At 39.3% G+C, this 13,038-nt stretch overlaps 1 protein-coding gene across 4 annotated transcripts in view; it reads left to right on the forward strand.

The window, feature by feature from the left end:
• FHIP1A (FHF complex subunit HOOK interacting protein 1A) overlaps window positions 1-13,038 on the forward strand; it is a 270,913-nt gene that overhangs the window by 215,515 nt on the left and 42,360 nt on the right. For all 4 annotated transcript variants that reach the window (XM_063638266.1, XM_055276115.2, XM_063638267.1 and 1 more), the window contains one exon: window positions 11,384-11,551. In XM_063638266.1, coding sequence (XP_063494336.1) covers window positions 11,384-11,551 — 168 coding nt within the window. The remainder of the gene's footprint in view (window positions 1-11,383; window positions 11,552-13,038) is intronic.

Consider the following 13,038-nt stretch of genomic DNA (forward strand, 5'->3'; position numbering starts at 1 on the left):
ACAGAGAGGGTAGGTCATCTAGTTCATCATCATTTTACAGCAGAGAAAACAAAGGCTCATGATTTGGAAAGAAATGTTCAGAGTCTGTGAGCTTAATATTTGTGAGAGGAATGGAGGATATGAAGCAGATGATCTTTCAATTCTTTAACATTTGATTATGTTTACAAGGTTTGTTTGGTAGCTTTATGTTTGCATTAGAGGTCCTCTAAGTGTTCCAAAGTGCTTTTCTATTATCCTGTAGATCCTCACTTCTTTATGTGCTCGCCAAAATCTGTGGAGGAAGGCACTTTTCACAGAAGCCTTCACATCTCATCGTTAACCTTCTTCATTGACACATGTCAACTCACTGCGGTAGATTACATAGTATGCAGGCCTGAGACATCAGGCTTGTTTTCCATTTGTAGCAGTTGGGACACCAGAATATTACTTCACTTGCCCATGGTCACCAGATGCTAAGAATTAAAATGCAAATGTCTTATATTCATTCCCATTGCAGACCATTTTCTACTACTCCATGATGTTTTTCTCTTCTTTAAATTATCATCTGGAGACCCTGAGAGAATGCTGGCTGAGAAAGAAAGCACATTTGTGATTCCCTGATCAGCAAAGAGATTGGTTAATGCAAGTACCTTAAGCACCCAGGGTAGAAGGTTATGAACCCCAGGTTGGAGAAAGGATGGCCTGGCTTTGATGAGTGCTGAGAGAGCACGCTGCCCTGTGTCAGAGTGGAACAGGAAGCGGGAGCTGATACCTGAGAAGGACAGGTCAGCTAGCCAGCTCTCAGGGAGGGGTTTCCAGGACAGCTTCATTACTTGCTTTATGTTGTAGACTTCTTAAGACAGCCATGATCATATTTAACTATTATACAAAAATAGCAAACAAAATATAGGTAGTGTTTTGGTCATTTGTGCCACTGTTTTTTTCCAGTAAATTAAAAAAAATTTTTGGTTTTTAATTTAAAAAATTAAATGTTAGCGTTGTCTCTTATTGGTTAGTTAACAGAAAAGCTAATAGAGGAGTTAGTCTGTCTAGTGTATATTTTTAAACAGATTTCAAATACTGAGTTGTTGAATGAGTAAGTCATGAAGTCAATTTGGTAGGTCACAATTAGCCCTTAAAGTTGAATGAAATAGAAAATATCAGAGTGCATTGCACTTAGTAATGGTGAGTACTAGATATTATTGTAAAATATTTTTATTTTGATGAGTCATGGTGTTAAAAAGTTTGAAAACACTGAATGGGAGAATGTTACTAGATTACTTGTTACTTGATGTTACATTTCTTTATCATGGGCTGCAAATAAATGTTAGTTGGTACTCTTTAGTTCTAAAACATTCATTTGTTAATTATTTCATTCAACATATATATTTTAAGCATCCAATATATGCCAGGCACTGTTCTAAGTGTTTGCTGGGGTTGAGATATCTATAACAATTTACTTACAAAGCATATCTTATTTCACTTACTCAGAGAAAACACTGAATCGGTGTGCCTAACGTTTAGCTGTGGATAACAGAAAACTCCCTTTATATTACAGAAAACTCCCTTTAATGATCCTTTCACATTCTGCACACCACTTCTATTTACAACTCACTAGCCAAGAGATACATAGTAACATCTAGATGCAAAGGAAGCAGGGAAATGTGGTTTTTTATTATAAAGTCAGGGTTTATTCCCAAGGAAGAGAGGAAGAATAAATATTGGGGAGACATTTAGTAGTGCCTGCCATATACCTCAAAGCTTCTTACATGTAAACAAAATTTCATTTCCATTGATGGGAAACTGGAAATTACTATTATTATAATTATTGGAAAGGCACAGGCTTGGCAGGGCCACTGCATAGAGTTGGGCAGGTTGTCTACTGCACAAGGGCAGCCTGCTGAGGGTGCAGATAGGAGAGATGGTGTTCATGTTCCGTTTGCCAGACTTTGTGTCCTGGCATGGGGCTGTGTCCACCCACAGGAAGAGGCACCCTTATCTAATTGGCAGAAGACACCTTCTTCTCTGGCCAAGCCATCTGCTTACCAAACTGTGGGCCTGGGGGGCTACTTTGCCCAAAGAGATCTATTTCTAATTTGCAGAAATGCCCTATATGGGCTGGCTGTGGCTCAGAGGCCAGTCTCAACTAGCCTAGAGGCCATCTTAAGCATTTGACCCTGACATGCCTGATTCTACCCCTTCTTCTAGTATAGCTCTTCTTGCTTGGTTTTATATTTTTAAAATAATAGAAGTTAGCTGACAAAACTGTGTGCATTGTCTTATCACAAATAGGCACAGAGTAAATTTTCAGAGGTTGAGCAGATCTACAGGCCCTGCAGTCTCCTCATCCCTGACCTCTCTGTAGCACCTCACGTCACTTCTCTTCCATTGTAGGAAAGGAAATTAGTGTTATAAATTAAGCTTACATTGATCTCTGATTTGAAATGGAAAATTAGGTATCTTTTTTTTTTCAACTTCAACAAGTGCATGAGGGAGATAATGGTACCAAACTATTGGGTTCTTAAGCATCAGAATTATGAAAAGATAGAAAGGGTCCCACCCTCCCTACACACAGAGAATAAAAAAAAAACCCCACACAAAACCCCACTTTATCTAAGGCAGCCAGGTGGTATTCATCTTGGAAACAAATGCAGACAGTGGAGGGAAGATCTGGTCTGAAAGTTGGTGTGAATCTTTTATTCTTTCCCTGCACTCTCCTAAGAGAACATTAAAAATTTATCAGCAACAAAGGCCCTGCAAGCTTTTCTTCAAGTAGGAAAACAAAAAAGCAAGGAAAACAGAGAAGGAGTTTAGTCTATTTATTTTATCTTCTTGCTATAATTTTCTCTCGCCCCACACTAAGTTTTTTTTGAGGGCTTGCTGTCCCCTCATTTTTGTCTGACTTGCGTTTCAGGTGAGGCAAAGCAGGAATCATTCTGATGGGATGCTCCTCTGTGATTATCCAATGCCAGATGATGTGCAGGTCTGGGACAACAGAGAGAAACGACCAGAATAACTGCAATTATTGAATTTGTTTGGGCAGATATGTGTGTGTTTTCTGCCTTCCCATTGTACTGAGGTCTTTCCAGTGCTCATGGAAAATAAGCTAGGAGTGAAATCTGTCTTTTATCATCAGAGCTTGCTTTGTTACAGTTTTAGTGTCTAGGAAAATTGGTCTAAACTTAAATTCCACTCCCAAATGATACATTTAACCCATCAGGGAGATTGTGTGTGTGTGGCAGGGGGTGAGGGGGGAGGTGGTGGGGGAGGAGTTGGAGGCGTTGCATGGAATGGAATGGCAGGCATTAGATGCTGCCTTTTTGCAGTGGTTCTCAGATACTTCATTCTAGAGAAGCTGCTGGTTGGGGTTCCGGCCCATGGACCATTTCCCCTCCACTGTGGGTTTTAAAGTCAGTCTCATCAGCACTCAGTAGTATTGTCTTATTAATCAGGAAGATAAACAGGGAGAAGCCTGAGGAAGCATTTCTTTTTTTTTTTTTCCAGTGGATCACTTTTCGAGGTTGCCATAATTAAAGAGCACGGAATGAGTTGCGCTCTGTATTTTCAATGAAATGTTATTCACTATAAATGGAAAATTTCCCCTGCTGTTCAGGCATTGTAAAATTAATATAACTACCCTGCTAAGGAAGGCATCCCCAACATGGGCTGTGAAAATCCAGTGTTTTTATTAGTAACAGGGCTGCTGATTTCCATCTTGACACATTTATTGATTACTCTGAGTACCTGGCGGTGCATCAGGTCCTTTGAGAATTCATGTTGCAGGTCAGTTGTAGTCATTTCTGCAGTAAGTTTGCAATCTTAAAGGATGAATATATATATTATGAAAACCGAGAAGGGGAACTGACAGCCTAGAAAAGGGGAGTCTGAGAGGTTTAATAAGAATTCTGGAATAGGAAAGTTGAGTTTTGGGGGGACAGCATTTCTCCATCACCGCTTATTAAGATGAGGGCAGGGTAAGGTACAATTTAAATTACAGCAGGTGGAATCTCCCTTTATAATGAGGAGTACTTTCTTCTGATGCAAAAGATTATGAGCCTCAACTAAGCTGTGTTGCTGAAAGAAGCCGTGTAATCTCTGTTTGAGTTTGAAAGAAGGGTGTCGTGGGTGTTTATGTTTTGGCAGCCCAGCACCAGACCTCTTTTTCTTTCTAAGCCTGTCTCTCCAGCCTTCTGGTGATTCTGTGAGACGCCCCTTCAGTAAGTATCTTTTCTGCTTGGACCATCTGGAGTTAGTTCTCATAAGATTGTTGGGACTCAAGTAACTGAAACAATATGCTTAGAATAGTCCTTAGTTACATACTAGGTGCTCAATAACTGGTCAGTAATGTCGTTTTTATTGTTTCTCAAATTGTAACCAAGAAGTTTGAATCAAAAAGGGACTCTTTCTGGAACAATTAGTAAACAGGAAAGAGAAGAACCAGTGATCTTTGGAATACCCCTCAGATCTTTGTTTCTGAGCCAAAATGCCCGCATATTTCCTTGTTAATTATTACCTCAAGACCATGCTATGAATTACCTTTCTTATGGGGTACTTGGGTATTCAATAGTTAAACTTTATTAGATGAGGTTCAAGTAAAATGGATCATATACTGCATTATACTCTAATAAATTATAATGAGGCTGTAGGGTACAAATTATGCACACATAGTATAGGAAAGGAGGCTATACACATAGCCATTTGCTGAATCCTCCCAGGTGACAGGTTTATGATAAGCAAGCGAAAATAACTTTGGATGTGATGAAAGCAGTAACCCTTCAACTTGGCCAACCCTAGTTGCAGCATCAGGCCATTGGACATAGGACCATTTTTATTGGCAATGACAGCTTTATTCTTGTTCTGTCAGTATTGGTCAGCTTGTCCTGTGTGATCAGAATCAGGTTTAGATTGGCTAACATTGGCAAATACAGATGAAAATATGTTTTAGGGAGTTTCTGTGTCCCTTCTTAACCACAGCCTGTTCTAGGACACACTGAATCTTTGGGGCTGATGTAGCCCATCCCTTGTGACCACCTCAAAATCTTCTGATTCTACAAAATGCCTGGGAGGGAATGGGGAGGGAGTGGAAATGGATGAGGTGTTCATTTTCTATAAGGGGGGTTGTACTTTTCCCCCTCCACCCCCGAAAATGTGTACAGACAGGCAAATTTTGTTCTTTTGCCACCAACACTCCTGCCGACTTCCTGGTCCTTTTTTTTTTTGCCTCAATTTGGCTTATTTTAAACTGATGACCCAAGTCAGGAAATAATAGCCATCCTTTACTGAGTGCCTTCCATGTGTTGAGATTTATGCACGTTCTCTTTAATCCTCTTAATACTTTCAAAGATATTGATTATCCCCATTTTGCAGAGGAGGAAACAGGCTTAGAGAGATTAAATAACACAATCAAGATTATACAGGTAATAAATGTTAGGATTTGAACTCTAGTTTGTGTAGCTCCAAAGCCTCTCCTTTTCCTGAAAACCACTCTCTATTATCTTCCTCTTGCTGTTTTCCTCAAAACCTCATTTTCTACTCGGAGCTGGCAACCATATTCTCTGCAAGGCTAACATAACTTCTGGTATAGACCTCATATAGGTTCAGGTCTTAAGTAGAATTTCGTAATGCATTTCCCTTCTGCTTACAACAGCAAAACATTCAGAACTGTGTTTTTTTCATCTTTCTGTCCCCAGCCCCCAGTACAGAGCTTTCACACCTGCATAAATGTTTGTTGAACAGGGCCATTCCTGATATGTTCCCATTGCGAGGAGGTGTAGGAAAAGTTAGGAACCCCAAAGGGGCAGCATCCATAGCAGTTGACAATATTCATGACAAGGTAATCTGAACACTGAGAACAAAATGGGAAATGCAGAAAAACAATAAACCAAGTCCCAGATAATAAAGTTTGTACTTTGGGGACAGGTAGTCAGTGTTTATTCAGGTACCTCAAATTTGGGCCAGTTAACTGCATTGAGAGTAGCTCCAGGGAAGCAGCGCTCAGTGAGGAAGCCACTTGGGAGCACCACCACTGCCTGTGGTATGAGTGGCACTGCCTCCCACGTGTGCCTTTTGTGCCAGGTTTTTCCCCAGGCAGACATACCCCAGCTCCAACTTCCATTGGGGAGATGAGTGGTGTTTCACTATTCAGGGCCTGGAAGGACCCTGAAAAGCCGTTTGTTCACTGCTTCCCTTTTCTCCCAGAAGGTATAAATTCATTATACTAATATATTTAATGTATTACAGATCCATTGAAGAAATGCTGGGAGAAAAATGGCAGAGATTGGCTTTTATTTTAATACACTTTCCTCAAAATATGTTACTGAAATCCTCATCATAGCCACTCTGTTTCCTCCTTCCTCAAATATTTTAAGAATAAATCAGCAAACTTGCTGACTTTGGCTGTCACCTCTATTCACCTCCCCAGCTGGCCTCTGGCGGTGCTAGCAGTGTAGCGTGTGGCCTAGAGGTCAGGGAGCAGAAGGGAGGCATAGGGGAGCCGACGGGAGGGAGCTGACGGGAGGGAGCCGGAATCATCAACTGCAGACTATTTTCAGATCTGGAGTCATTGAACATTTTCTGTCCTGAATTTTTGGCTGAAACAGTAGAGCTGCTTGCTGAGAACCAGGGCGTCTGTCTTCCCTTTTGTACTTAAATGTTCTTCTTGGCGCTTCGTGTCCTTGGAGGGGAGAAGATGGCTGCAAAGAGCCTTTCCAGCTGCTGCCCTTGGCTGCAGGTGGGTGGATGTGCCTCCCACCTGTCCGTTGGCTTGGCTGGCTCTGGCAGCAGCGGGTAGGCTCATAGCCTGTGTTCCCTGTTAAGACCCTTTCACTCCTGTTTCGTGTGATCCAGGCTTGTCGTTCTTTTCCCCTCTGCTGATTTCAGTGGGAGCTTCACTCTGGTTGGACCCACTGGGGCTGATGACTCACTGATAACCCAGGTGAACCAGCAGTTAGCTAGTTTTTTCCTCTGTTATCAAAGGAAAAGCCAAGGAAGGGTGGCTTCTAACTTGGAGAGGGTGCCACAGTCACCTGACCCCCCTGCCTGCCACCTGCCTGAGTGACAGAAGGTAGGATCCATCTGTTTGTTCCAATGTGACTAGATCACAGAAAAAACAATTAGCAGCTTGGAAACGTATTTTTCAGGACACACATAAACCTGCCATTACAGGGAGGATTCTGGTGCTAATTTAGATGCAAATGGGATCGCCCAACTAGAGCTGATTACAGAAGGGTCAGAATGTCTATATGCTCAATTTCACTCCTACGCTGTGCAATAAGTTAATGTGCTGCTGCAGTTGTGGGCATGATGGCTGGGTTTGGTTCTGGCTTTAATTTTTTTTAGAGAGCTTTGGTTTTATAGAAGTAGAATGTGATGCATGGTGTCACCTCCTCCCTTCCCACCCACCTCCTTTTTAAAAGAAAACACACCGTCCATTTTGCCTATTTCTGAGAAGCTTGAAATTCTAATAAAAAATAAAAACACACTTTTGGAGCTCTTAGCCTAAGACAAAAAAGAGTAGATTGACTGTAAATTCAGTTGCCATCCTGTTCAGAAAACTGATCTCACCTATGTGTGCAGGCCAGACCATGCTGAGTTATAGCCTGGAGCATAGGGAACTGGTGATGAGAACTGGTGGGTGAAAGGATGGCATAGATGATAGTGAACTGTGCTCCTGTGGTGTTTTTCAGATGTTTTTGGCTGCAGCTCACAGTCAGAAATAATATTTTGTATGTTTGCATATATATGTATATTTACTGAATTTGCAAGCAAAGCACATATATTTAATGTATTGCATTATGTATATTTTCAACAAAATATGTATACACAAGTTTGACAAAACAGGACTTGCCCTTACTACATGCAGGGTACCCTAATATTTTCTGTTGGAATCTGGTCTAAACCATTAATGAAATAATAAACTGAATTGACTACCCACTCTTGGATCTCAAACTATAGTTTCAAAAACACCAGCTTAAGGGATTGGTGAAGATTCTTGGCATGAAGAAGGACCCGGACAAGGGCGATAGGAGTGTGGAGAAGATGGGCAGAGAAAGATTTATTTCCAAGGATGGACTAAACGGGACTCAACAGCAGTAAAGTCAAGTACCTGAGTCAGGCCTCTATTCTGGAACTTGGGTTGAAAAGTAATCACATAATAGTGCTTAAGCAGATACATTCTTTAGAGTAACAACTGTTCTTATCTTGTCAGGGATAATTACTCGTTTGTGGACACTGAGTTTTCTTTAGGTTATTTCAGTCATTGTGGCCCACCTTTAGTATGAAATAACATTCTTAAGCTTTAGTATCCCTAAACTTTATTATTGTGTATGATATGGCAGTAAGGTAGAACATCATTTACTGTTTCTATTAGTATTTCTATGTAAATTTGTAGCTACATGCAATTCTTTATAGAACAAGTTAAATAAATATTGATAGTCATCTCTAAGACAGAGGTCTTACTTATATTAGCAGCTGATTGTCCTCCATAATGGGTTCATGAAGAAGATGCTACTTTCCAGTCTGGCTAACACTTCTTTGGGGCATTAGCAAAAGATTTCATTTTACATTCTGCACAACAGAGCATCTTTTACCTGGTGGTTTATTGTTAGCTTTCCAGTGATCACACTTAGGCTCTGGTCTCATCCTCGTTAAGGAGGTTGCCTATTTGGGGGGATTAGAGGAAGTTTCTGAAAGTAAGATAATGGGACAGGAAAAGATTTTCTGGTATAAAAAGCTCCTAAAGGCTCTGAGGATATGGTAGAAGGAAAAGATGGAAGAAGGGAGCCAGATTTTCCTGGTTTGGGTATTAATTTAAGGTGAGTATGATCTCAGTTTATAAAAATATGCAACTTAATGCTTAATGGACTTGGGTTTTTAATATTTATAGCATGTTATGTAAATGCTGTCCCTCCAAGTGCTTTCTTAAATCCTCTTAGCTTGTAAATGACAGCTCTGATTTCTAAAAAGAAATGAAATCTTTTCATTTATCCAGCCTAACAGTAGTAAACAATAGATAATGCCCTCCTTTCATGTTAGCCCGCAAAGACTGAGACTTGTAGTCTAAGGAGTTGATTGCTGTGCTTTCAAGCTTACTAAGGTCATGTGTGACTTAAGGGGGAAAAAGCTGATGCTACATTATTGGTACAAAGGCTGGAATTCTGTATAACATGTCAGTTCAGCAGTGTTCCATAGATAAGCTGAAAATATTGTGTTACAGAAACTACATACATGGCCTGTTTGGAATGATTATGCAACATTTTTCTAGTGATCAAGGTTGTTGGGGAATTAGATTTTTGCCTAAATCATTTAGGATTAAGTTTCTGCTAAAGGATCCCAAGTTTGCAGTAGTGAAGTGGATGTGAGCTGCTGTAGGGTTGTTGTGAGTCATTTCCCCCTTAGCTATGATTGGTGACATCAGTTATTACAGATATCTTTATAAAAAATGTCTCTACTGTCTGTGGGGCCTTCAGGACACATGTAGAGGATAAAGGACAATTAAAAGTGAAACTAAACTCTGGCAAATATAAATCACTAGATCTTTGGGGCTATCATTCACTCAGGAAGAAGTACGTTCTATGTGCCAGGCTTTGTGCATTGCATTGAGGTAATAAAGAAAAGACACAGTGTGCATCCCAGGGCAGCATTAGGAGTGCTTCATATATGGACTAGAAAACATCAGGAAACACAAAGATGGAAGTAGTTTGTTTCAGAAGCAGGGGCAGACCATGAAAAGCACTCTTCCCAATGCAATTTATTTGTTAAATGGCTGATGGTTACCTATTTCTGTTGCTATATTTGGGCCACAGAGAGCTCTTTACAGTTGGTCAGATGACATAGTGGTGTATTGAATGTCTGAGAGCTTGCATTGTTGGCACCGAGCTAGGGGAAGGGGATTTGCGCTATGATATGTACTTAGACCACTGTGGAATGACTTCTTGTTAGATACTAATGCACTGGATAAGCATGCCTTGCTTAGATAAAGAAAACAGACACACTGACTTGGTAATATCTTATCCACCTGGGTGCATCTATCCAGAAGATAGCTGAGCACCAAGAACTTTTTAAAAGTAATTTAAACAGCCAAAATAGATAGCACCAAGCCTTTATGCACAGATGTATCCACTCAGGGCTCATCTACACTTATGTAGCAGATCTGGACATCTGGTTTCTAAACTAATCTGTGGGTTTTAAAAGCCGAAAATTAAAAGGGGAAGAGGAATGGAATATAAAAGGGATGGCCCAGTAACCGTAAGATAATGTGACAACTAACACTTTTAAAGGAAGAGAATGAAAGAAGATTTTAAAAAATGGAAAAGGGAAAATAAAAATCACTCAAAAAGTATTGCCATCTGTTTTGTTTAGAATTGAGTGCATTTGACTCATGATGGAGGGATTGCTAAGATTTCTAGGGTGTGTGGTATTAGAATCTGAAAGTTTGAACTATTTCTCTGGTGGTTTTCATGCATTCAGGCGTGGCTGTTTCCTTATGCTTCTGCAGGGCAATTGATGACCCTGGGAATGACCTCTATTCATCAAGAGATGGTATATTCTCATCTTAGGAGGACAAAGATGTATATGCTAGCTCTTAAAATACTCCCAATAAAAATGTTTAAGGTTAGAATTTTGATACTTGAAGCATCAAATCCTTGGCTTCTTGAAAAACTTGGCTCTTCAGAGTCTTATTCACTGAAAAATTGACATTTTACTGCATGATAAAATTACACCTGGTAGCAAATATTAATTTGTATTATAAAAAAGTCACAGTTAACTTTATAAGCAGTAAGTTCTTATAGTACTTTATAAATAACATTTTATGTGTATTATTCAGTTATAAAAAATTTGACATGCAGCTCTCCAGAAACACATCTGAACATCTGTAGCACTTTGTGTCTGTACCGCTCCTTTGCAATTTATATTATCATTTTGCTTGTTATAGCTCATCTTTCTGGACATAAAGAATGTTCTTATGTTTTCAGCTCCTCGTACATAACAGGTCCCAATAAATGTTTATTGAATGATTGATAATGAAACAAGTTATTCCGAGCTTTCTAATTAATCCTTTACTAACCATGTAAATACTTTCCATTATCTTTTTTCTTCATTTTTGATTACACTCTAAAATCTTTATGGTATTTGAACTGCATTTGATGATTAGAGTTACCAGAACACTTGAATTGATTCTTTATGCCTTTCTTTTTCCTTTTTGAATTAAAGGGCAGAAACAGCATGAGGTATTGTGGAATGTGAATAGGTTATGGGCTTCAATAAAGCTCTGAAGTATATTTTCGTGGGCAGGCGTGTTCTTGCCTTGATGAGGTCACTGTGGTGAGGCTAGGGGCCACGGGAGAGGCGTGTATCACAGCATCAAGAAGATGCTCACCTGTGCTCACTCTGTTATTGGTCCTAGGTGACTGTGGAAGAGGTCATGACCACAACTGCATATCCGGACCTTTTCTTGCGTAGCATCTCCGAGCCAGCACTACTTGAGATCTTCCTCCGTTTTATCCTATTGCACCAGCACGAGAATGTCCACATCCTAGACACTCTCACGAGTCGAATCAACACCCCGTTTCGGGTAAGGAGAGCGCCAGAGGAAGGGAACTTACAACTCAGAACAGATTTCAGGAGAGTTTGTTTTGGGAATGAAATTATGAATATTCTCTTTTGCTCTCTTTTTTTCTTTCTTTCTTTCTTTTTTTTTTTTTGGTGGTTGTTGTTTTGTGGCCATTACCTTCTTACTATTTGGCTAGAGATGAATGGAATAATGTGTTTTGCTCTCAGGGATCCTTCTGCCAAGAGGTAACACTTACTGCCTTTCCTAGGACATCTTTCGCTATTTCTCTGTTTTAGCACTTTCTTCTGTAGAACTAGCAGAATGCACTTCTGTGGGGGCAAGATGCAGGGGAACATGTGGGCTTAAGCGCAGATAAAGCCAAGGAACCAGAGTGCATCAAGTCTGGGTGTTAGAGATCATATTCCTGTCCATGAGTTTTCTTGAAATGGAAGTTTGGAAAGTTGTGGGTGGTCATTCTTCATTTTGAAGCTCTGATTAACTTGAAAAATACTCCCCCTCCAAAGCTGTCTCTATTTAATTGCAATTCTTGTTTTAAAAGCAAAAGAATGAGAATGTATATATCATTCGGTTTGTAACATATATAGAGATAATATATAACAATAATTGCACAAAGAGGGGAAGAGGGAATAGACTTATATATGAGTAATATTTCTGTATTTCACTAGAGCTAATTTAATGTAAATTTGAAGTAAATTTTGATAAGTTAAAATGTATACTGGAAGCCCTAGAGTAACCACTAATAAAATAACTAAAAAAAAAAGGGGAAAAATCTTTTAAAGGAATTAAAATGCTATACTAGAGAAAATATTCAATTAGCACTACACTTAACAGCAACATAATACACATTCTCCTCAAATGTACATGGAATATTCTCTAAGACAGACTATGTGCTAGGCCATATAACAAGCCTCAGTGAATTTAAGAGGATTGAAATCATGCAAAGAATGTTCTCTGATCATAATGGATGGAAATTAAAAAATAATTGACAGAAAGAAATTTGGGAAATTCACAAGTATATGGAAATTAACACACTTCTAATCAGTGGGTCAAAGAAGAAATCACAAGGGAAATGAGAATTTACCTTGAGATAAATGAGAATGAAGACAAAATATACCCAGACTTACGAGATACAGTGAAAGCATTGTTTAAAGGGAAATATATAGTTGTGAACACATATGTTAAAAAAAGAAGAAAGAGCTCAAAGCAGTAACCTAAGCTTCTGCTTTAACACACTGGAAAAGAAGAGCAAACAAAGCAGGCAGAAAGAAAACAATAAAGATTAAAGCAGAAATTAATGAAATAGAAAATTTTAAAAATGGAGAAAATAGGTGAAATAAAAAGTTGGTTCTTTGACAAGATTCACAAACCTTTAGCTAGGCTGAGAAAAAAAGAGGGAAGTCTCAAATTACTAAAATAAGAAATGAAAGAAGAAGATATTACTATCAACCTTACAGAAATAAAAACAATGACTACTATGAGCAACTGTA

This window comes from Symphalangus syndactylus, chromosome 4 (assembly GCF_028878055.3).
Source record: "Symphalangus syndactylus isolate Jambi chromosome 4, NHGRI_mSymSyn1-v2.1_pri, whole genome shotgun sequence".
Lineage (NCBI taxonomy): Eukaryota > Metazoa > Chordata > Mammalia > Primates > Hylobatidae > Symphalangus > Symphalangus syndactylus.